This window comes from Simochromis diagramma, unplaced genomic scaffold (assembly GCF_900408965.1).
Source record: "Simochromis diagramma unplaced genomic scaffold, fSimDia1.1 OVJJ01000685.1, whole genome shotgun sequence".
NCBI lineage: Eukaryota > Metazoa > Chordata > Actinopteri > Cichliformes > Cichlidae > Simochromis > Simochromis diagramma.
In genome coordinates this window covers 3,382,472-3,408,399 of record NW_024387477.1, presented here as the reverse complement: position 1 = coordinate 3,408,399, position 25,928 = coordinate 3,382,472, and the positions used below count along the sequence as shown (strand labels likewise).

General features: G+C 41.2%; 1 protein-coding gene across 1 annotated transcript; it reads right to left on the bottom strand.

The window, feature by feature from the left end:
- Nucleotides 1-508: 508 nt before the first annotated feature.
- ints6l (integrator complex subunit 6 like) lies at nucleotides 509-25,752 on the bottom strand. The gene is made up of 19 exons (XM_040015302.1): nucleotides 25,241-25,752; nucleotides 25,044-25,121; nucleotides 16,859-17,008; nucleotides 10,787-10,876; nucleotides 10,411-10,594; nucleotides 10,167-10,295; nucleotides 9,537-9,700; nucleotides 9,071-9,223; nucleotides 8,698-8,830; nucleotides 8,227-8,321; nucleotides 8,028-8,138; nucleotides 7,233-7,448; nucleotides 6,987-7,113; nucleotides 6,715-6,857; nucleotides 6,392-6,623; nucleotides 5,938-6,312; nucleotides 2,812-2,905; nucleotides 2,308-2,403; nucleotides 509-763 (listed from the first exon to the last, which is right to left on the bottom strand). The coding sequence occupies exons 1-19, from the start codon at nucleotides 25,349-25,351 to the stop codon at nucleotides 760-762; spliced, it is 2,685 nt and encodes an 894-aa protein (XP_039871236.1). The 5' UTR covers nucleotides 25,352-25,752; the 3' UTR covers nucleotides 509-759.
- Nucleotides 25,753-25,928: the final 176 nt, after the last annotated feature.

The following is a 25,928-nucleotide window of genomic DNA, read 5'->3' as shown; positions in this document are numbered from 1 at the left end:
AGCTGCATCATAAAGTTGGAGGTCATTTCGACCACGTCTACATGCTTAAATTCGCGGAGTTGCTGATGTGTGATTGGCTCGCAAGACATCTCCAATAACAAGCAGTTGAACAGGTGTGCCTAATAAAGTGGCTGCTGAGTGTGAATGCAATTCCAGCGTTTGCAGGCTTTTGTAAAATTACAATTTGTTGTAATCAATGACAAAGGGTCACCAAGAAAATAGGTCCAGCTGCCGTGTGTGTCGCAGAGCTCTGCTCCACAACTCCATCACTCTGTCAGACACACACTGAAAGTGTTGTGTCTGCCGCATTTGCTCAGTTTAAAATTGAGGCTTTACAAAAGAAACACAGACTCTAGAGACTTTATGGAGGTTAAACCAAAACTTCTTGAATAAAAAAGATGAAAGTAAGCGAGCTGTGTGCTCATCAAATGTTTAAGTCTTTAAAAAAAACACCAACTTCAAGCTAGAACTACACAGTCTGACGCACAAAACACCGTTCTACCCGTGGTTTAATTTTTTATCATTTTTTTTATTTTTTTGTTTTGATGAAAAAAGAAGTAGGTTCATAAAACTTTCCACTTTTTATATGTATTTTAACAGTTTACAAAAATGGCTTTGAACATTTGTCTTTCAAAATATTTCTTAGACTCTGAAATAAGCAATTTCACAAAAATAATCTCTATTCCCTATGAACATTAAAAAGTAGTGTACATCTGTTGTAAAAACAAGGAGAACTCAGGAGGAGTGCTGACACCGGGTTCATCTGAAAAGCAGCAGAGGAGAAATGCAAAAGGTTCAACTTCAACAAAAAGGCGACTGCTGGATGCAAAACTGCGTTACGCTGGGGAACCACTGGAGCGTTTGAGGTGTGAGGATGACTCGGGCGTGAGTGTGCGCCTGTGGAGTTGCAGGAGTGACCCATATTGTATTGCTGTGATGGCAGGTGAGAGGAAGAATGCTCCTCGATCACTTAACCAGTAAACACTGCTGCTTCTGTGCAACTATCACAAAAAACACTGATTCGGCTACTTGGTGCTGTCCTTCAAAGTCACGCTTTAAAAGGTTGGAGCTGGTTGTGGGTTCAGAACATGTTGGGAGCTGCCATGAGTGAGGCATATGTGAATCTTATTTAATGCTGTTTGGGGTTGGGCAATATGGTCATATTCACACTATGAGTTTGCTATACTGACTCAAATCTATTACACACCAATACTGAACACAGTATGTTCCATAATGTGCAGCCTTGTTTGCAGCCTGCTGACTGATTTAGCCATAAATACACATTTCTAATGCATTCCCAGAAAAGCAACGCTATATCGCTACTAAGGGTGGGTTTAAAAAACTCGCTTTTCTGATTCAAATCGATTTTAGCTTGAATAACGCATTATCGATTCATTATATCCTGAATTGATTTTTAAATACAAATGTATTTTACCAGCAATGTCAGAATCTCCGGTTAAAGCTCACAAAATTATTTCAGCAACCACCAAACAGCTAAAACAGCAAATGAGAGCAGGTAAACGGATTCTGCACGAAGCGCGGATTGTTCAGCCGATGGCACGGACACGGACACGCCGTCAGGCTGAAAGCCGACATCTCACAGATTCTGATGCTGAAGGTTTGGATGTCTCAAATCTCTGTTTTCTGTTACTTCTGCTATTATGGCACTCATAGTCTTATTCCCATATTGCCCACCTCTGATGCCAGTGCAACCAGTAATAATGGGGGCATATTGATCAACAGTAACATGGACAACAAAGTGCATCCTGTTGCCGATTTAACACAAAAAAATATGAGGGTTTGTCTTGCTTCTGGACAGTATTTCTCCTTCCATCCGTGAATTTCCATGAATGCACATTTTATTACCCATAAAACACTTTTCAGACCAGCTGAAGAAGGGCCTGTTTTGTTTTTTATTTTTTAGCATAACTATCCCAATAAGCCAGTCTACCCACTGCTTTGCTGGCTTACTGTGTTATCTGTCTAATGGAGTGTATGTGTGGTTTCTGAGCAACGTCCCCATACAGACAAAAGCCATATGGGTGTTTAAGGCATCTGTCAGAGGATTATTTTTAAAGTGTCTGTACTCATCCCCAGTGGAGCTGCTCCCCAAGGCCCCTCCTCTGAATAAGCCCTCTGCCTCTAACAGGATGTGACGTACAGCACAGGGACTATCGATGCATTTGTTCCTCTCCCAAGCTGGTTTCCAAATCGGAATTTCTGAGGCTTGGTCTAGAGGGATGCCTCTCTTCGGGTTGCGATGTCCAGCCGGCAAGAAAATTTAAGCAAAAGTGGCTTTGTCACTACCTGCCATGGTCATTGGGAAGCTGTGGTGTTGTTTGCTTCTCCTCCAGCTCCGTGAGGGCGTTCTCCAGCTGCTGGATCAGTACTCGCTTCTTGAACCTGTTCGGGACATGTTTAGATGTTACTTTGGATCACAGCGACGACTTTTCAATAACAGGAAGAACAAGGAGTCGTGCGACATCAACCTCACATGAAATCAGTGTAAGAAGAGACAGAACAGATGAATCCACAGATGAACTGCGGCAAGGTGTTTGGAACAAGTGCAGTTGTAATGCTGGTGGGAGCTCACACTATCGATTTGATTTCCTTTTGCAGCTTACTGCAGTGGGAACCTCAAACTTTATCAGAGCGCTGCAGATGAATTTGATTCAAAGGGCTATGAAATGAATGCCATTGAAGCCGCAGTGCCTCAGAAACACTGAACTCACTGTATGTCAGTGCAGCGACGCGCTGTTTAACAGGCTTGTCCGGGGATTTCAAAAGATTCAAAGCCGCTCAGTTTCTTACCTCATTGCTTCTTTGATGGCGTGCTGGATGAAGTACCTCTGTACGTTTGGCGGGCCTTTCACCTGCTGCAGTAGTCTGAGTATTGCATCATAATCTGAGAAAAGGCACAAGGTAAGGAAGCGGTTCAAATGTTCCCAGTACGTCCCCAAATTAGAAATAAAATGAATCAGTATTTTACATTTCTCTGCCACCTCTGACTGATTTAGCTGAGAAATCAAAAACAATTTGGGATTTATATGAAAAAAAGTTTTTAAAAATGTGTAAACGTATTGTTAGTGTTGTATTACTGGCCGCACAGCTGACAGATCCATTATGTTTTATTTTAAAAAAAAAATACTGCAATGTTCCTCACTGGGTGCACATAGACTGTAAATGGGCTACAGCTACCTCTTCTCTGATGTAATGAAAAAAAGCTAAAAATCAGAAAACTAATCCAATTTTAAAACATGTGAAAGTATGATATGATCAAGCATTAAGGACAATCAAGCTTCGACCTTTAACTTTACCCCCATAAAGAGTCGTCTTTATCTGACAATAACTCTAACAGACGCCCAAGGAGAAAAGAGTTTTCATGTGTTTGAAGAGGTTTAACATCCGTTTCATCCGAACTTTGAACTAAAGGGAAACATTTTATCTTAAAAGAACATTTTAAAGGCACAGCAGCATAATTCCCCCACCAACAATGACCAAAGACTGTTTTAGAAAGTGCATCACTCAGTCTAATTACCTTTTTAGAGCATCTTCATCTGGGAGTTCACATGAAAAACTAAATGCATGGGGATGAAAATCAGGACCCTGAAATCTCAGCAGATGACTAGAAATCAGCTTGTGCTGGAACTCATAATCAGATGATGAATACGAACCATAGATTACCTTAGAGCACTCAAAAAAATAATTCATTGGATGAATGTAATTTTATCTTGCCACTTATATTCCATCTAAACAAATCATGTTATATTAATCCATCTTGGTTGTGTTGTGTCAACACGATATATGTATGTAGGTTTAACATAATATTAACATTAACATTCAATTAATTTGACTTTTGTTCAATCAACATGTTTGTACCACATTAGTCTAATTAGATTTATTTAAATTCATCTTATATTGTTTAAACACTTTGTCACATCAAAAGTCAGTCTTGTTACATGAACTAGTAAAATATTTGTTTGTTACACCAATGATAATCTCGTTGAATGAATGAAATGTAACTTATGTCTGTAGTACATGTTGTATTCATATTACATAATGTTCAACAAAAAAATTCAAGAGACCCATCTTCTTATCTTTATCTGGGCTGCGGAAGTAATAGGGTAACAGGGGCAGGGTACAGACTGGACAGGTCGCTAGTCTATCATACAGAGACAAACAACCATTTGCACTTCAACACCTTTGGGTAATTTAGAATAACCAGTTACCCTTACAACTGCATGACTTTTAACTGTGGAGGAAACCAGAGTATGCAGAGAGAACTCACTGCAAACTTCGCCACACTGTGGATTTGAACCCAGGATCTTCTTGCTCTGAGGCAACAGCACGAACCACCATGGCATTAATCTGTCAATACAGACTTAACAAAAGTAGGAAAGCTATGCTTGATGATGCTTTATGTCGTTGTCCTTGACAAGTTAAACCATAAGAAATAGTAACAGCATACACGTGGTATGGTTGTCTGCCTCTTGTAACCCCACTGATTTTCCTGTGGTTTGACATTTAATGTGATCTTGTGAATTTCGTGAGTCGACTCAAAAAATGAAATTGGGTGGTTGTTACATGCACAAGATCCAAACTTGTCATTTGAACTAAATAATTCCATGTTTCTATGGTGAATGTAATTAAATCATGTAGCATCTGCATGAAATTCAGCAAATGAATTTGTTCTTGTTGAGATGACATCATACAATCTAGTAAGAGTGGTTAGTTGCCTGGATTGTATGATGTCATCTCAACAAGAACAAATTAAGTTGCTGAATTTCATGCAGATGCTACATGATTTAATTACGTTCACCATAGAAACATGGAATTATTTAGTTCAAATGACAAGTTTGGATCTTGTGCATGTAACAACCACCCAATTTCATTTTTTTGAGTGAGTGATTAATAAGTATTAAATGTAAACAGCTAAAGAAGTCTCACTGTGGCAAGATTTAAACATTATGGGACGAATGCTGCTGTGTTTGGCTACGATGCGCTCGCCTTTCAGTGGACCAACTTCCTGATAAAAGTAAATAAATGTGAACTGAACCAGTTCACATTTATTTACTTTTCAGTGAAGTATAATGCAAAGAAATTTGCTGTTGAAAGGACAATGTTTTCAAGTTCAATAAATCCACTGTGATCGGGCGCCGGTTTAGCTCAGTGATTTGAGCAGGCCGCGGGTTCAAGTTTGAAATTAAATATTTCTTTTTAAAACTTGCACTTTTTCCTAATAAACTATACAGACTGTCACGCATCAGTCTTAGTTCTGTGTTTTGCTTCTGCTTCTTTTCATATTGACAGTCTTTTTTGGCTATTATTAATATGAAGGCCTGGAAAAATATGTTTTAGAGACTCACCGATTCTTAATGTAGCCGTTCACACAGACCACATAATTTTGCTTGATAATTTTTGGCATTTTTTCCAATCAAGCTTGAATTTTCCAATTTTTTGCAAATAAACAGATGTGACTAATCAGGCCACTGCCTTTGGTAACAAGTGACCTCGTAACACACATATACAACTACTAAAATAATATTATTATAAATCAGACACACAGCTAGATGCTGCTTCAGGTCAGTTAGCTCTCTGAAATGATTTCACAGCTCCCAGCTCCGCTAACAAGAGATCAAACTGCCCACTGACGCCCTGAAATATGTACGGAAGCGGCCGTGATGCAGTTTCATCTCCTGGATCGAACCCTGAAGAATTGGATGAACTGAGAATCTGTTTCTTCCTTTTCTTGTTGTGAAACATCAGGACCAGCTCATCGTGGTTTGATGGAAACTTTTCATAAAATCGTAACGCTTACGTTACACGGCAATGCCAGAGCTGAAAAATTCTGAATTTTGTGTTGGTTTTTTTTTGCAAAGCACTCTTTGTGTAAAGATCTTTAATTATGATATTGTTGAAAAACAAAAATGCACTCACTTCGTCCGGGTTTGCGGACCTCCTTGATGACCCGCGTCCGCAGCTCTGCCAGGTTGCCGTCTAGTGGAGCTATGAAAATGATGTCAGGCACTGCCGGCTCAGCGTCAGCGCCATCCAGCTGGCTCTGTGGACTCAGGCGTTCACAGTTGTGCTTCTCCTCCAGCGGCTGCTCGTTTAGATGATCTTCCACCAGTCTCTCCTCCATCGTACCGAGGTCCTCCCCGCGAACTGCTGCTCCTGTCCCAACGTTCTCCTCTAAACTCGGTGAGGATGTATTCCCTGCCTCAGTTTCCATCTCTGCAGGCCAGATTTCCCCAGAGTCGAGCCCGAGAGCGCTGTCGCCATTACTCTCTGTGACCACCATGCTATCCACTCCTGATGATGCAACAATGAACAGCGTGAGCCTCATATTCACCACCTTCGAGCATACTTTGTTATTACCTTCGCATCTTACCTTCGTTCTGTGGAACCGGTTTGAGGAGGTTCTGCTGCCCCTGAATCCCTGCTAGGTTCTTCCCAATCACCACATGGTTGGTGTTCCCTGATGGGGTCTGCGGCCGCCGCAGCAACGGTGACATGTTCCGCCTTCTCTTCACAGTAGCTCCCGAATTGGAGTCACTGGAATTTCCTCTCTTCTTATTTTGAGGGCCTGCTACAAACTCATCCGCCTCATCGATCATCATCCCCTGGGAATAACAGACAGAGAGAGGAAACCGTTACACAATGTAAGGGCACGATACGGAGTGAAGACATCTGTGTGCAGCTAAACTGCATTACCTTCTTATCCTGCTTGAAAGGATTCCCAAATGTGTGCAGCCGTTTAGGCTGATCGGGGTCAATCTCTCTCAAAGGAGACGGCATCATTTTTAGGTACTCCTGATAGTTTCCCATCTGAGCCACTGGAATACTGTGCAGGGAATCTAACAACCACAAAACGATGATTTCATGAAATGTTGTAGTAACTACACCGGATTCCAGCTGAAGAAACGCATGATGCAAGCTCATTAAGTTGTTGCCTCCCACTAGCAACACACTGCGTATTGACTTACCTTCATCTTGCCCTCGGATCAGTTTTAGTGACGTCCGCAGCAAATTGGAGCGCATTCGTGTGAGCTGATCCAGGAGGTTCCGTCTTGGGATGTCGTAGGCATTTCGATAAGCTTGAGGCTTTACATCCTGCAAACACATCTAGTCAGAAAGAATCCTACCGAATACTGTACACGCTGTGTTTTCCCTCTCCGCTGACAGAAAGTATGCCACACACTGCACAAAGTGTCCAACTGTCCTAAACCTACCTTGTTGAGCAGGACGATCTGGAAACCGGCAAACTCTTTGAAATTAATGTCCGGCAGGCGAAGGGGCCCCTCCCCCGTGATTCCCTGCAGCAGCTGCTTAAAGTCTCGCCGGTGGGCTAGAGAAAGCGAGCTGGAGTGGTTCTTCACCTTTATGCCAGTTTCCTGGGGAGCCTTTTTCCCCACCGACACAATCAGACGATCCGACTCCATTTTTGCCTTCGAGCCAACAAAACAACATCTCAGTATGAGGATAACAAGCAAAGTGAAATGAGTGAAATATAATTTGGAAGACATCTCTCCACTCCGTTTCTTGGCAGTCTTTCATGCAGATAATTTCAGCCACAGATAATCATATTAAAAAATAAGACAAGTATTTATAAAGACTTTATATCCTCATGTAGAAACTCTTTTAGCTCCACACTTGATAGTTAAATTATGGCAGCACAGGACTCATAGCTGTATAGTCAGCACCTGTATCTGCAGCAGATGGTGAGACTGTCACTCCTGAAAATATCCAGTCAGCGTGCATGAGTTTCCAAACTATGACTTGAATAATACTTCCACTTAGACACCGCTGCTTGATGCTTAACATACTCTTCAAACTAACAGAAGAAATAAGATAAGAAGCCTTTGATGGAACCGGAGGCCTCACATAGCATCAGTGCTCGTTGTCTTTGACAAGTTTATAGTTTCAGTTCAGTCTCCTCAGCGCTTGTGTCGTTTAGTCTGATCTCTACATTTCATCATGATCAATAAGCACCACAAAACCTCTTTTACTGCCTGGAAGTGACTTACCTGCTGGCTGAGCTTCTTCAGGTAAGAAATGACGCTGTAACTCAGTCCGCAGTCCATGGTGTCCGCGATAAGGTTAGGTGCACCCATCATCCTCAGTGCCTTTTTCAAGGGCTGTCAGAATTTAAGATGTTAGTTACAAGAAAAACACCATAAATCCATTTAAACTAAAGGCAGCATTAAAGATGTTGCATTCATTTACCAAGAGGTAGTATGGAGGCATCGTCTTCAGGTACATCTCAAAGGCCTGTCGCCACTTAAGGTTTGGTTTTAGTTTGTGCACTTTGAAAAAATCGTCTGCAGGGAGAAGGAGAAAATGAGCAGTGGGTTAGTCTGAGAGATTATAGCATCTGCATCAGTGTCCAGCTGCAGCAGACCCACTGATCCACATGCATCAGTACTGAGGATGATGATGGTAAGTCTACAACAAGCTTTGAAACACACATAAAGACCCAGACAATATTCATGTCTTGTACAGAATTGTTAAAGATAAACCTTTTAATGATTTTCTGTGTTGTTAGACTGATACTTGTCATGACTGGAGATGATGAGGTGTCCCAGAAAAGGAGAGCTTTTAAATATGATGTCAGCTCAGGCCTACTGACCCAGAAGTTGTAGTTTTGTTTTGTTTTTTAGGCCACCCTAAAGACAAATTTCCTACAATATGTCTCACCGAGGAGTGGGAGAAGGACTGGGTAGTTGTACGGCATAACAAACAGATTAACACAGGTGAGAGTGGTGCTGGCTTTAAGGTAGCCAAAAGGATGCCCCAGGTCATTCTGCTTCCCGCTGCTGCTGACAAACACCTGAGGACAGCAAGAGAAAACATGAAGGTAAAGCAGAGCTGCTAAAAATGAAGCCAAGCTGTATTCACAGAGTTTTCATGGCGTGACCAACAACTACTTCATAACAGCCCAAAAAAGGTGAAACGCTATGATGAATTTAGCAAGTAACCTCATTATATCTGGGTTTCTAGAAAGTCCCCGAGGCAACACCTGTGACTTTGTAAACAAGGCGATGAGCGTTAGTGGAAGCATTTACTCTACCTGCCAGCACATGTGTGGGGACTTCCTTTCCAGAATGTACTGGGTGAGCGGAGAGGGCTCCAGTTCATACTTGTCGAAGGGAAGCTTGTCGATCACCATGGGTTCACAGTCCACGCAAGAGAAACGCACCACGGGGTGAGCAGTGCGAGGTGGCTGTGAGCAGCAGATGGAAATGAGCAAACGGTTAGGTATGTTTGTCTTTGATACACAATCCTCTGACGTCCTTATGACAGCAGTATATAACAAAGCATTAAAGTTTTACAGGTAATCACAATTATACTGGACGGTTACTAAAAGGTGTTACAGAAAAAAAACTGGTGCCAATAAAAGAGAAAGGAAGTAAGAGAGTTTGCGTGTCCATAAAGCTACACAATACAAATATTGACATATAATCAAACACTATAAGATGTAATCTGAAAGACAGACTAAGAAGGCTGCTGAGGTATTTTGAAGCTTCTCTGCTCACTAGGGTTGGAGAGTTCTGGTCCGGCCAGAAGGACTCTGGTATGGGCCAATGCCCGACTGGCACCCCAGTCTTTGGGTTTGGTCGCACGTAGATGAGTTTGTGGCAGCTGTGCCATGGCTGTGGGCCGAAGGATGACACAGGCCGATTTGAGTCCACAGAATTATCTGGAAAACAAAAAAAAAGAAAACAATAAGCGGGCTGATACTAACTGTTCTACTTGGCAGGATCACGCTACGTTGACTGATATGAGATAAGAGGCAAATAAGAATACGTTTGCACGAACGGGAGAAAAAATAACAAAATATGCAAATGGGAAAGAACAGAATTTGATTTTAGTTGATCACATTCATCCAAACTACATTCAACAAGGAATCTCTAGTTTCTCTTTCACTCAAAAAAATGATTCTTTGCCCTCTTAAACATGAAGCGATAATTTTAAATAAAATGCAACTTAAACATATCAAATCAAAGGTTTATTTATCCAAATTACTAATCATTAAGTACTTGGCCAAACTAGAAAATGCACTCAGTTCTCCTTTAATTTCATTTACTGTGTTTAAAGTTTAAACAGGTGAAAAACTTCATCCTGGGATTTGAACTTTTAATGGTCGCTGCGTTCTGATCACTCACCTTCCCCAATTGGAGGCGGATCTGGCCCGGTTTTTTCAAAATTAATGACAACACCGCTTTGAACCTTTTGGACCAGAGACTCCAGACACTGGTTCAACATCCTCTGTGTTCGCACGCAATATGATCGCCCTGATCGGAAAAAGCAAGACACACGCCGATCAGGCATAAGAGAATTTATTGTGGACTCTACCCCAAAGACTGCAGACACACGGTGAATGAATGAAAATAGGAAAACATGACAAACCTCCAGTAACTTCACACATCTGGGTGATTGCAGACTCATCCGTGGGGACACTACCAAGTTGCTCATTATCTGGTGTAGCTGCTCCTGGCAGCCTCAGTACCAATGCAAACAGACGCTGGTCCCAGCGAAAAGGCTCTTTGGTCAGCTCGCTGCCAGCCAAGGGAGAATTCAGAGGCAGGTGCAGCTACACAGCAGACAAGAATGAAGCAGGAGAGCAAGTTAATAAGTGGAAATGCAAAAGGTCGCTCGTTTTACAGATCTTAACCCTCAGATGGCTTCAGCGACTCAATGTATGACATGTGTGTACAACAGACCCAGCTGGAATCACTGTATAAATACTACATGGTAGTGCCACTGCATTTGTTTGTGCTCTCACCTCATCTGGCACTCCCGAGCTGTGCGTGAGCTTGTTCCCATCAGTGATGGTGATGATCACAGATGGCTCAAGGAAGAATGGGTTGCGGCCCTGAGAGGGAAACGATAACATTCAGCAATTAATTCCAAGTTCAATACCAAATGGAAAAAAACACTGAGGCCATTTATTTTCATTACTCTGACTTCTTTTTTTTCTTTGCATTCCAACTCACTGTTCAGGGCTCTGTGGATGAAAAGGATCATAAAATTGGTAACACATGTGAACCTAATAGCACAACCGTTACACGTTGCACGCTTCGACTAATTGCAAAATGCTGGTATCCCGTTTAAACAGACATCTACTAAGATGCAGGAATCATTATGGAATTACCATCCCACAGAAACTACATGTAATCTTTTTCTTTGTGTGTGGGTGAATCTGTAAGGTGCAAAGCGTCCGTGTGTTCCTTGTTAATAAGGACAGAGGCCTTTAGTACTGCGCTGCAGAGGTCAGCCTCATCTAATTCAAACACACAGAGAATGCTTAAGTAGATTTAAACGCTCCTGATGCACAGAACTCGGGTCACTGCCCGAGCGTAGTAATCCATCTGTGCCTTAGAGCAGGGGTTTAGAAAAAAGATGTACTTGACGAGAAGATGACTGGGTTAACTGAAGCGAGGTCGAGTGGATTAGGCAAAAGTCTCTATTCTCCATGTTGTCTCCAGGTACATGATGTCTTCCTCTTATTACTTCAGTTACATTTACTCCAACTTACGTCTTAATTTGGGTTTAGCCATAAAATGTCTCGGTTATGAACACATATCAGACTCCGCTATTCATTTTTGTACTTTTCTTTAAAAGTTAAAATGAGTAAAATCCACGTCTCCTTTCACATTATTCTGGTAGACCTGCCCTTGGTCACCTGATTAGTACATGAGCAGCTTAAACAAGCAAACCTAAATTAAAACATCAAAAAACATACAGGGTAAAATCAATTCAAAACTACATCAGTGTGTTAAAAGCACTATTGTGTCCCATAATTTCTTTTTAAGACAAACACACAAGGGCAGAATGTGTGAATCCATTTTTCCACCTTCAACTCCACAAAAGCTGTGAACTGCATGCAGATGCATTAAACAGTAGGAATGCACAAGATTAAGACTGTGCATGCCTCCGGTGCTTAATCAATTCAGGTTCGAGAGTGCATCTCTGCTCTTGCTCTTGACGAAGGCGGTCACACTTTTCTCCTCTCCTCCTCCTCCTCTCCCTTAGCTTCCCTGCTTAGCCTCTTATGTCCTTGTCTAGTCTCGTGTTTTTTGTATTACTTTTCCCTGGAACACTCTCTCACAGTCTGTTCTCTAAAACCTAAAAGAGAATTATGGATTTGATCAACTGGTCTCTGAATGCAATTGACACCCCTTCTCAACGAGAAGTCTGGGCTCGGGTGAGCCTGAGTGCTGAAGATATCTACCTATTCGGAACCATGATAACGGGGTTCGTGCTGATCGGAGCTGGCTTGGCCCTGGCTTATCGAAGAATTAAGGAGGGGAACCAGCTGTTCAAACCCCCACAAGGCTGCCCGCTGGGATTGAAATGATGGGACAAGGTGTGAGTTTCTCAAAATGGGCTCATTGAGTGCAGCACGGAGAAGATCTTGGAGAGGCTTACGGCTGCCGTGAATACTCAGAACAAGACCTCTGAGTGAAAAACTGGATTACATCTGGAGGGGCTAGCTCAAATAACACCTTTGAGGGCAAATTCGATCACATCTTGGGGAAGTGCACTGCGGTCGTGAGTTCTCAGAACCTGCTCTTTGAGCAAAAAGAATGACAACATCGCGGAACGTAAGTTTGGATAACATCATAGAAAGCTCACGGCTCTCCAACGGGAGATTGAGAGACCAGTGTTGGACTGTTAGAACAGCTTTGAAATTCATATGAGTTGTTCGCACTAAAGTAAAAAGCACCATCACTTCATGCGGATACCCTCTCGGCGCCAGCTGCGGTCGCAAGGCTGGAGCCGAACAAAAAACACCCTGATAACAACTGTGTTTAGACTGTTCTCCCCATTCCATGCAAGGCCACCTGGGTTGGCTGGAAGACTGTTTACTTAGCCTAGCAGGGCGAAGGACACTGTCTCAGCTGACCTCTGGACACGCACACACATACATATACTGATATGCACACACTCATCCCCCCTCCCTTTCCAAACGCCTTCGACGCTTATTCCCTTCCGATGCTGACGGTGGATCAAGGAGACCAGCGCACGCAGGCCCGGATGTACTGTCTAAATCGGCTGTCTCTCACCCTTTACCCACCCCTGTTGCTTGTCATGTGTTTCTTTGGTGTATTAAGAGTTTTTTTTCATGTGCTATGTGCAGAGGTGTTTTTTTCTGTTCTTAAACTGATCTCCCTGTTGGAGCTCAGTCTGGGGGGAGTTATTTTTTTATCTCCTTATCTTTCCTCATGTTGTGCTTTTCCATGTTATACTCTGACCTGTCTTCCCCATGTGATGTTTTGTGTCATGTATGTATGGTCGGAGGGTAAGATGGCGCCGCCATTGCGTGCAATAGGTCGGCAGCCTTATGAAATTATGAAATTTCCCCTTGTGGGACTAATAAAGGTATATCAAATCAAATCAAATCAAATCAATAGGTTTAAAACATTTCCTACATGATAATATGAGGCATGGTGTAAAATGAGACTGTCGAGCACACCGACACTGTCACTAAAACCTGCTATAAATGCTGCCATAAAACAGATTCAAGGTGTCGAATACATCCAATATGTTTCTGATAATACAACCATTACCTGTAATAAAGTGTCATAAATCCCACATATGTTCGTTTCTAAACAGACAGAAATTAATTTATATAATTTGCACTCTGAAACGTTCCTGTTCTATTTGAAGATAACCAGAATACAGCCAGTTGAGTCAAGTCCCCTCAAATTGTGCTCATTTACCAAGATTCAATCCGACTAATGACAACGTGTTATCTCACTGCATTTATAAACTAGACAGCAATTATTTGCAAACCTATGACAGTGTCTCTGAGAGCGACTGCAATCAGTCAGCCTGCAACTGTTTGCAGAAACGTTGCCTCCTATTAGGCAAATATTGATATTCCATGGTATGATATCTATTATATATCAAAAATATCACATTTTACTTAATAAAATATCAATATTTGGTGTCTAGTATTGTTACAATATTGCCACGCAAAATATTGATTATGACTATGACATAGACTACTGACTATGTTGTCCTGATTTTTTCTCCCCTAGCAAACAGTAACAGATTCCAGTGTGATCTGGTCACAGTCCTGTGTTTCTGGTTTCATTTATAGGCTGATATTCAGTGGGAGCCAGTATGTGAGCAGGTGACAGAGAGGATGAGAAGAAAGAGAGACGATTTTTTTGATGAATGTCTGTGCAGATGTAGAGTCGGAGCACAGGATGGTGGAAATGTGATATACAGTAAATGGCTTCACTCAGTCAGATTTCATCCCAAACTCCAAGACGTCATGCACTAATGGGCAACTTTAACTGCATCAGTCAGCCCCACTACACAAGATTCCTGTGGTGAGACACTCAGTACTGTTGAGTGAGGTAATTTCAGACTCATGATTAACGGCTCATTCACATGAAAGTAAAAGTAGGACAGCAACCTCCTTGTGAATAGGAAAAAAACAGTTGGTTGCCTGATGATTGCACTCAACATTTTTGCTTTTGGAAAAAACTGCAAGTAGTTGTAGCAACTTCTTTTTTATCAAAAGTGAATTGCATAAGTCACCTGGTGGGGTACCTGTCTCAAAACCATCAGGATCTGATTGGGACCGACTGCAATCGCTCTCAGCCACACTGTGAAAGCTTCACAAATAACTGCTGTCTAATTTAGAAATGCAGACAAAGTGCCAACGCATTGCAATCAGCGTGAGTCTGTCTACGCAACCCTACTGTGACAAGTCTCTTTACAATAGGACACTTGCCTCAAATGGTTGCCAGCTATAGGGTATATTCCGATATAAAAGCAAAGTTGCTCTACACCTGTATTACTCTGCAGATAAATCACCATCCTGCAACACTTACACCACTGTTTCTGAATTTCTATTTAAGATTGATGACATTACAGGGAGTGCAGAATTATTAGGCAAGTTGTATTTTTGAGGAATAATTTTATTATTGAACAACAACCATGTTCTCAATGAACACAAAAAACTCATTAATATCAAAGCTGAATGTTTTTGGAAGTAGTTTTTAGTTTGTTTTTAGTTTTAGCTATTTTAGGGGGATATCTGTGTGTGCAGGTGACTATTACTGTGCATAATTATTAGGCAACTTAACAAAAAACAAATATATACCCATTTCAATTATTTATTTTTTACCAGTGAAACCAATATAACATCTCCACATTCACAAATATACGTTTCTGACATTCAAAAACAAAACAAAAACAAATCAGCGACCAATATAGCCACCTTTCTTTGCAAGGACACTCAAAAGCCTGCCATCCATGGATTCTGTCAGTGTTTTGATCTGTTCACCATCAACATTGCGTGCAGCAGCAACCACAGCCTCCCAGACACTGTTCAGAGAGGTGTACTGTTTTCGCTCCTTGTAAATCTCACATTTGATGATGGACCACAGGTTCTCAATGGGGTTCAGATCAGGTGAACAAGGGGGCCATGTCATTAGTTTTTCTTCTTTTATACCCTTTCTTGTCAGCCACGCTGTGGAGTACTTGGACGCGTGTGATGGAGCATTGTCCTGCATGAAAATCATGTTTTTCTTGAAGGATGCAGACTTCTTCCTGTACCACTGCTTGAAGAAGGTGTCTTCCAGAAACTGGCAGTAGGACTGGGAGTTGAGCTTGACTCCATCCTCAACCCAAAAAGGCCCCACAAGCTCATCTTTGGTGATACCAGCCCAAACCAGTACTCCACCTCCACCTTGCTGGCGTCTGAGTCGGACTGGAGCTCTCTGCCCTTTACCAATCCAGCCACGGGCCCATCCATCTGGCCCATCAAGACTCACTCTCATTTCATCAGTCCATAAAACCTTAGAAAAATCAGTCTTGAGATATTTCTTGGCCCAGTCTTGACGTTTCAGCTTGTGTGTCTTGTTCAGTGGTGGTCGTCTTTCAGCCTTTCTTACCTTGGCCATGTCTCTGAGTATTGCACACCTTGTGCTTTTGGGCACTCCAGTGATGTTGCAGCTCTGAAATATGGCCAAACTGGTGGCAAGTGGCATCTTGGCAGCTGCACGCTTGACTTTTCTCAGTTCATGGGCAGTTATTTTGCGCCTTGGTTTTTCCACATGCTTCTTGCGACCCTGTTGACTATTTTGAATGAAACGCTTGATTGTTCGATGATCACGCTTCAGAAGCTTTGCAATTTTGAGACTGCTGCATCCCTCCGCAAGATATCTCACTGTTTTTGACTTTTCTGAGCCTGTCAAGTCCTTCTTTTGACCCATTTTGCCAAAGGAAAGGACGTTGCCTAATAATTATGCACACCTGATATAGGGTGTTGATGTCATTAGACCACACCCCTTCTCATTACAGAGATGCACATCACCTAATATGCTTAATTGGTAGTAGGCTTTCGAGCCTATACAGCTTGGAGTAAGACAACATGCATGAAGAGGATGATGTGGACAAAATACTCATTTGCCTAATAATTCTGCACTCCCTGTAATGCGTAATTATTGTAAATTTCTGAGTATGTAGCACTAACAGATTTGGGATTTTTCCTGACTTGTCACATTTTGTTGCCATATTATCACAAACAGACTGCAAGTAACTGAAAACTATACAAAAGAGGAACAAGGAAAATAAACCTCACACTACACACAATAATCTGGGCCACTTTTGCAGATCATGTAAACATAAATTGGGATTTTGCTTTACTAGACTTGATGTATACAACATGAAGTGCGATTTTGCTCATGCGTACTGTGGCTCTCCCTATGAATGAATCTGTGGGGAACATGGATGCTCGAAAAAGGGCTTAAAAAATAACTATGCAGTGTTGTGTTAACATCCATAACAAACAATGAAACAAGTTCCGTTTCAATAACTCTGAAACCTTTCACACCTGCCCGTAGTTGTCGATTCCCGAGATGAGGCGGTTGAGGTTAAGCAGGTCGAAGGCGGTGCGAAGAGCGTGTCCTAATGTTGTGAGCCCGGACGCCTGCAGATTCTTCAGCTCGCACATGAAAGTGGCATGGTTCTCCTTCCAGCCGGCCTGAAACACAAGCAGTGCAGAGACATGTGTTAAAGGCACAAGCAGTAGCGAAGGAGGTCTGAAGTCACTGTTCTGCAAAAAAGACTCACACCCACACATAGTTAGATCAAGTCATTATAAGAAGAAAAAAAACCACAGCAAATTGTGTTCACTGAAAAGCTCAAACTGACCCTTTGGTAAGAGGAGTTTCAGTTTCACTGACTCTTTGCACCGTGGCGTAATTGTAACTATAAAATTTGATCAGGTAATGTGAAGTTCTGGAAATAGAAGATAATATTGTTGAAACTCACACCCACGTTTGAGCTGCAAGTTGCCTTTCAGAAAAGGTCTAATTTCATACATGACAAGCATCCAAAAATACACTTCCCAGCGCTGCCTGTCCTCCGTGACAGAGAGATACTGCTAAGAGAGGATGTGAGTGTGTAACTGCACTTGGACTTTACTCCAGCGGGGTCAAGTGCCTTACCGCTGCAGATTCATGCTTAATCTAAGGATGACCTGCAAGCTTACCACTTCCTTTGCTAGGAGAGGGAGGGGAAGAGACAGAGAGAGAATAAAAAAAAGAAGCTTGAATTGCTGGGATGAACACGAATGCTTCGAATCAAGCCAGTGGGTAGATTTTTGGATTAACATGAGATATGACTCCAAAGCCACAATTTAGATGGAATTTCTACACAGCACACTGTTATGTGAATGACATTAGATGAATGTTGGGCAGTTATACAAGAAAACCTCACTAAAAACACTCAAGAGGGTTAGCAGCAAAGTAACCCAGACACCGATCATCCCTGACAGAAGTGTAAGGCTTAGTGTGCACTCAATAATTCAGACTACAGAATATTTCTATTTTCTTCCCACCCAACCTCATCTCTCTCTCCCTCTGCATCAACAATTTATTGCTTCTGTAACTGTGCAATCAGACTAGCTCCGTTCACTATAACCTTGTCCTTTATCGTAATCCTCGGCACACAAAGAAAGCAATAAAAGAGGGGACAGCAACAAAGACAAAGAGAGGAAGAGCAGGATGAAGCTGAGGGTAGACTTTAGAATGAGGAAAAAGCACTTCAGCACCTGGGTGCTTCTGAGTGGTGGGGGGTGAGAATCATGTTTTGGATTGTTTTAATCTATAACTGGTGGTGAATAGGGATGGGTACCGGTATCGGTTCTGACATAAACGGTAGTAACCAGACCGAAAAGCAGCGCACATTTCGGTGCTTTATTTCGGTGCTTTTTTTTCCTGAGCTGTGATACACTTTAGATTCTAGCCAATCATTTTACATTTCCGAGGATAGTAGGCGGGTCCAGGTACGTACGTTCTGTTAGAGCAGAGCTACAGATTAAAGACGCCCAAGGCGAAGCGGTCAAAAGTCTGGTTGTACTTCACAGCAAAATATACAAACTCAGCAGCCTGCAACAAGTGCTTTAAGCTGATACTGTGATACTGTCAAAGGAGCTAACACCTCAAATCCGATGAAACACGTGGCAACGCATAACGTTTTTTTTAAAAGCCGAGAAATGCGCCGTATTTGATAGCTTGCTGCGAGACCTCACACCGAGCACATCTACTGCGGGTGTGGTGCCTGTTATCGGACCCGGAGTTAGCAACATCCCCCAAGAACCCGAAGAGTAGAGTCCTGGTCCCTAGCCCTGCCAGTGAAGCAGAAATGATGACGGATGATGATGGCAGTAGCAGCCGTTCTTCTCTGCGTGAGTAGCTTAATGTTGTTCGTGTCTAATTTACGTTGAGTAGGCTAACCACATTATTATATTAATGCATGTAAGGTGAACTAGCAAACATAATCATAGCTACATGCGGCTGTCTTCTTGTTTGATGGCAGATACTCCCTTCACCCTGGCCAAAAAGGCTAAAATGACCAAAGAAAAAGTGGAAAACAGTTAAACATTAGAGGATTTTGGACAAAGTTTGTGTTTTTTCCATTGTTTAAGCACTGCTTCCAGCCAAGAGTGATATGCCCCATAGCTGCAGAAAAGGCTAACATTGTTATCTTTTTACAAAAAAACAGCTGAACATGAGAAGTTTTTGGACCAATTTTGTGTTCTCCATTCTTTAAGCCCCGTTTGAGCACCGTTTAAGCACCGGCACCATTTCAAAAGTACCGGTTTGGCACCGGTATTGGATAAAACCTAAACGATACCATCCCTAGTGGTGAATACTGTGAATACAAGTAGCATAATCTGAGTCCTATAGATAGCAATATAACAACCATATGAAAATTACACACAATATTTAATAAGATGAGATCAGGGTCATTTCCAACTTCATATTTTTATTCTTTGACTTATTTTAGAACTGGTTATTAATCGATCAGTTAATTTTGGATTATTCATCAATGCAGCTTTAACAGAGAGTTCAAAATACTTATACTGGTCCTTGGCAGGGGCTTTCATTTCATTCACGCTCTAAAATAAGCAGTTTAAGATAGGGCTGCTCAATTAATCGAATTGTAATCACGATTACGATCTGGGCTTTCAGCGATCATTAAAAATGACTGAGCCGATTATTAGCCCCTCCCTCGTACTTTACTCTCGCGCTGCTCCATGTGGCAAATCGAGCGCACCTCTCTGCATTTCGAACACGCGTCACAACAATTAAGAGCAACGGTCCCAAACCTTTTTTGCGCCACGGACCGGTTTATGCCCGACAATATTTTCATGGACCGGCCTTTAAGGTGTCGCGGATAAATACAACAAAATAAAACTAGTACCGGTACCGAAAAAAAGAAAATTTATTCATAACACGAAAAGACCAAGGAAAACCGAGTAACGAAAATTATTTTTATTTTGTTAACGAAAAACGATAACAAAATAACGCTGGGGTTGGGGACCGCTGATTAAGAGGACCCGAGGGAAGCTCGGAAAGCTAAGCAGAAGTTATTTGGAGAGGAGAGTGACTGCTGTTGGTTGAAAAGAGAGCTAAAAAAACTTCAGTGGTGTGGAAACATTATGGATTCGCGGAGTCAGACGTGGATCAAGTAGACATAGTGTGTAAACTTTGCTACAGTGTCGTAGCTGCACCACAGAGCAACACTGCAAAGTTCACTAAACATAGATGTTTACATTTTTCATTTATTTTTTATATTGCGAACATTTGCACTGTTATCAGTATTTGCATACTATTTTATATTATTTTTTGACAATCTTTAAAGTCATTATTCAATACATTGTTATTGTTAAATAAATATCGTCAAATAATCGAGATCTCAATTTCAGTGAAAATAATCGTGATTATCATTTTTGCCAGGGGATTTGCCACACGGAGCAGCGCGAGAGTAAAGTACGAGGGAGGGGCTAATAATTGGCTCAGTCATTTTTAATGATCGCTGAAAGCCCAGATCGTAATCGTGATTACAATTCGATTAATTGAGCAGCCCTACATCCAGGCATCCATGAAAATAGAATTTATTCAATTTAACAGATTTAGAAGTTAGCAGGAAGTTAGCTCGCTAGTTTCCACCTAAACATGGTATAGCATGTTCTGACTGAGAGATTTCTGAAAGAAATTCAAACGTACAGCTCTGCTATCACTTCCAACATAAATGAAGACAGAAAACTAATCAGCAGTGACGTTTGTAGGGTTACTGAAGTTGGACTAGCTGGTATATAATAATGTGCTACGTGGTGTCTAGCTACACATGTTAGCATAATATAAACACAGTGAAGCTGGAGGATGAACGCTAACTTTTTTCCACTCGATAAAAGTTAATGTGTAAAACACAACAGCCTTAATAAACGCAGAGTAGTTTGGAAAGAAGCAGGTTTCATACGTCATCACTTAAAGACTGGATTGGAGATATGAGCTCACTGACATCATACAGAGCCGCTGTTAGTGCCACCTTTACCATCACACTTGGTTATTAATTGTTCAGTTAATTTTGATTACTGATTGTGAGAGCTTTAAATTGACATACAGCTTTTATATTGTTTTTAAAAAATTGTAGTTTCTTTTTAATTTTATCAAAAGTATAAAATTCACATCATCCTGGAGTCTGAAGCCTGAGCTTTTGTCTCAATATGAGCTGCAGAGGTGGACAGAGAGACGTGAGCTAAAAATGGTCTTTTTGCCTTATTTTAATATGAAGGTCAACGAAGAGAAAGAGCCCATCTTCATCTTTGTAGCAGTCATCCGAACACACACACACACACACACACATATACGTATATACATATATATATATATATATATACACACACACATATATGTATGTATATATATACACACATATATATATATATATATATATATATATATATATATATATATATATATATTAGGGGTGAAACGATACACAAAATTCACGGTTCAGTTCGGTTCGATACTTTGGTGTCACGGTTCGATTTTTTTTTTCTCGATACAAAAAAATGTTGATGCCTTTTTAATTTGTCATTTATTAAAATTATAAATATATATTTTAACTCAGAAGTACAGTTTTTAAATGTAATGTTGCTGAAACAACAAAATAATAAAAAATATCTGATCAAGAAATCACTCATCTTTGCAAAATAAAAGCTATACTACGCTTCTTCTGGGCTATATTCTCAGCAGCATATTAAACATATCAGGTCCCCATAAGGAGAATCATGTGCTAACGGCTGTCTAAATGACTCGGGTAAAGTTTGTAGCATGTTTGTCAGAAAAATTATGTAGTGCATAACTTAAGTGATGCAACAGCAAATGCAAAAAATCCTTTACCATATTAAAATTTTTTTTACTTCTATATATTTCATGCATACAGGGAGTGCAGAATTATTAGGCAAATGAGTATTTTGTCCACATCATCCTCTTCATGCATGTTGTCTTACTCCAAGCTGTATAGGCTCGAAAGCCTACTACCAATTAAGCATATTAGGTGATGTGCATCTCTGTAATGAGAAGGGGTGTGGTCTAATGACATCAACACCCTATATCAGGTGTGCATAATTATTAGGCAACGTCCTTTCCTTTGGCAAAATGGGTCAAAAGAAGGACTTGACAGGCTCAGAAAAGTCAAAAACAGTGAGATATCTTGCGGAGGGATGCAGCAGTCTCAAAATTGCAAAGCTTCTGAAGCGTGATCATCGAACAATCAAGCGTTTCATTCAAAATAGTCAACAGGGTCGCAAGAAGCGTGTGGAAAAACCAAGACGCAAAATAACTGCCCATGAACTGAGAAAGGTCAAGCGTGCAGCTGCCAAGATGCCACTTGCCACCAGTTTGGCCATATTTCAGAGCTGCAACATCACTGGAGTGCCCAAAAGCACAAGGTGTGCAATACTCAGAGACATGGCCAAGGTAAGAAAGGCTGAAAGACGACCACCACTGAACAAGACACACAAGCTGAAACGTCAAGACTGGGCCAAGAAATATCTCAAGACTGATTTTTCTAAGGTTTTATGGACTGATGAAATGAGAGTGAGTCTTGATGGGCCAGATGGATGGGCCCGTGGCTGGATTGGTAAAGGGCAGAGAGCTCCAGTCCGACTCAGACGCCAGCAAGGTGGAGGTGGAGTACTGGTTTGGGCTGGTATCATCAAAGATGAGCTTGTGGGGCTTTTTCGGGTTGAGGATGGAGTCAAGCTCAACTCCCAGTCCTACTGCCAGTTTCTGGAAGACACCTTCTTCAAGCAGTGGTACAGGAAGAAGTCTGCATCCTTCAAAAAAAACATGATTTTCATGCAGGACAATGCTCCATCACACGCGTCCAAGTACTCCACAAGAAAGGGTATAAAAGAAGGAAAAATAATGACATGGCCACCTTGTTCACCTGATCTGAACCCCATTGAGAACCTGTGGTCCATCATCAAATGTGAGATTTACAAGGAGCGAAAACAGTACACCTCTCTGAACAGTGTCTGGGAGGCTGTGGTTGCTGCTGCACGCAATGTTGATGGTGAACAGATCAAAACACTGACAGAATCCATGGATGGCAGGCTTTTGAGTGTCCTTGCAAAGAAAGGTGGCTATATTGGTCGCTGATTTGTTTTTGTTTTGTTTTCGAATGTCAGAAACGTATATTTGTGAATGTGGAGATGTTATATTGGTTTCACTGGTAAAAATAAATAATTGAAATGGGTATATATTTGTTTTTTGTTAAGTTGCCTAATAATTATGCACGGTAATAGTCACCTGCACACACAGATATCCCCCTAAAATAGCTAAAACTAAAAACAAACTAAAAACTACTTCCAAAAACATTCAGCTTTGATATTAATGAGTTTTTTGGGTTCATTGAGAACATGGTTGTTGTTCAATAATACAATTATTCCTCAAAAATACAACTTGCCTAATAATTCTGCACTCCCTGTATAGTATGCATGAAATATGTGTAGGGTGTAGCATCAGTAACAGCAAATGGCATACATCGCATCGCTTATACATGACACATTAATATGCATGAATAAGAAATTGTAGCTGTATGCTTTACTGAAATAAATGCCATTTTTAAAAATGCATGATTTTATAAGTACAAATAAACTGATATTGTGTAAACTTGCACTTTGTACTTGCTTCCATTATCCCATCCAAACTGTTGCTGTGTTACTTAACACATATTGCTTGTATATGAATTTTTTATTTTTTTAAACCTCTAAATATGCCAATAGAAAAGAAGTTTACTGGGTTAAACCAAACAGCTGCTAATTGTGACAGACATTTTGTAACAGGAAAACAAAAAATTCCGAGCTGCCCATCTTCACTACATTTTACAACCTATTTCACAAGACGATAAAGTTACAGAAGTATAAAAATTAGCATTCTGGCGAAAAAGTAATTACACAGTAGTCAAAAGTATAACTAGATTAATAGTAGTGAGTTGAATGTTTTAAATTTAAAATAAGCTTTTTTGAAACCTTGAATTAGTTTGAATAATAAATAATGATTTTAAGTATATTATCCAAATGACTGGGCATATGAAGATGGAGCATAAAATATTGTATCACATAGTTTGCATTTAATTATCATGAGATATGATTTCAGAATCTCACTTCTGGTTTCAGTGTCTTTAAAAACACCGCTGCTGTTTGAACAGTTCAGAGTAAACAGTAACTCAGCTTTTGAGAGGATTATAAAGAACTGAAATGTGGAAGTAATTTGTCATCACACTGTGAGCTGAGCGATGCTTTCTAACATATGCTTTTGTACATTTATTAACTCTTCAGCTTTGAGCATTTTGCTTCTTGGTAGTGAGGCATGCAAACTATTCTGTTTTCTCCAGGCATTGATGGCACAAGACGGAGTAAGCTCCCTGCACGCTGTGTTGAGTAGTAGAGTGTGGTTTGTAGACAGAGTTATGGAAGCCTGGAGAGACCTAATATAGTGTAGAGAGCAGCCACTGAAGCACACCAGGGACCTTAGGGGTTCATGTGGATTGTATTTTATTGGGAATGAAAAGATCAGATGGAGATATGTGTCTGGTCATAAAACATGTCAATAGATTATAGTCAGGAAACCTTTGTTGATATTAACCCCGTGAAATGATCACAGTGATTCCCACGCTGTATTTATTTGTTCCTGTGTGTCTGTGCATGTATGAAAACTACTGCTCCTATGCAAGGACATGACGATCACTCGTATCGGGATGACAAATAATTATAATATGAATAATGAGAACATGAGCAAACTCATAAAAATACAAAAAAAAGAGATCTCATGATGAAGAGGGCTTATCAACTTTCAGCCCAGATTGGCCAATGGCGATGCGTGACTGATGCAAGGGGCGGGGTAAAAAGTGATCGGCGGGCTCTTTGACCAGTCTACACGTTGTTATATTAAAAAAAGAGCGACGTCATAGCTGATAATAAATCTCCACGCCTCCATCTCAACGCCCGAGACTTTTCTCAACACAAAAGCAAAATGTCTGCTGGATGTTCGGAGGCAGTGCAGCTCCGCGTTTGTCAGTATTTGGAGCACTAATTTGCCGTTTTTTGCCACCGGGAAGCCGCCCAACACTGACTACAAACCAGAAGGACAATAAAATCTCACTGACAGAAAAATACGAACGGCTTGTAAAATGTAAAAATGGCATCAGTTGCTAATTACCTTCACTCCGTATGGTGGATCATCGAATGTAACTAGCATGTACCTGTCGCCTCTACTAGCCGGGTCTCGGGCACGCAGCTGTCAAAAAAGAAAACCAAAACAACATATATTAATTTTGACCTATCTTCCCCAAGGAACCCTAAGCTAACCAAAGGTGCATACGTGCTGAAAAAGGTCGGGGTAAAATCATTATTTACCTTCATAAAGACCTCAACCGCGCCTTTAGCAACGTCCAGATACGTCGTACCCAAATAAGTGCGCTGATTCATAGAGGCGGACGTGTCTAACAGGAAAAGTAAAATAGGCATTTTAAATGTAAAGCCGCAGTTATATGCTTTTCTAAAATAACTATTATCCACATATGACCTATCGTGCAGCCCAACAGTTCACACATGTGTGTATATATTTGTTATAATAAGCCCCCCCTCCAGTAGAGGGCCGTTGCCTCTGCCCTCTCCCTATCTGCCTTTCTAGAGCTCTGTCTCGGCTCGCGCTGTTCAACTTCTGCTCCTAACCGAATGGAACGCCCAGCTCCTTTCAGTGCGACGCCATTGGCTGAGTCGGATGGGAATGACCACGCCCCCTCAAGCACAGATATAACGAAGTCGAAATGGCTCGTGAGTACAGTTTGTCAGTCTCCTGGTGTTGGGGGTGGTTATTCAAAAGCGTGGTATAATGCCCTCGTATCTGTGGTCCCTTGAGGCTAGTTTGAAGCCACATAACTGTTTGTTGCAGTGTGAGAATTATATTCTTAGACCTGAAATTTCTTGCCGCTTGCACCGTCTCCCTCCCGCCCCATCACAACCTCACACGCGCGCCCACAGATGTGATTCTTTTGCTGCGTTCAAGACGTGTCAAAGGCTCCGTCCTTCTGACTAACGTAAT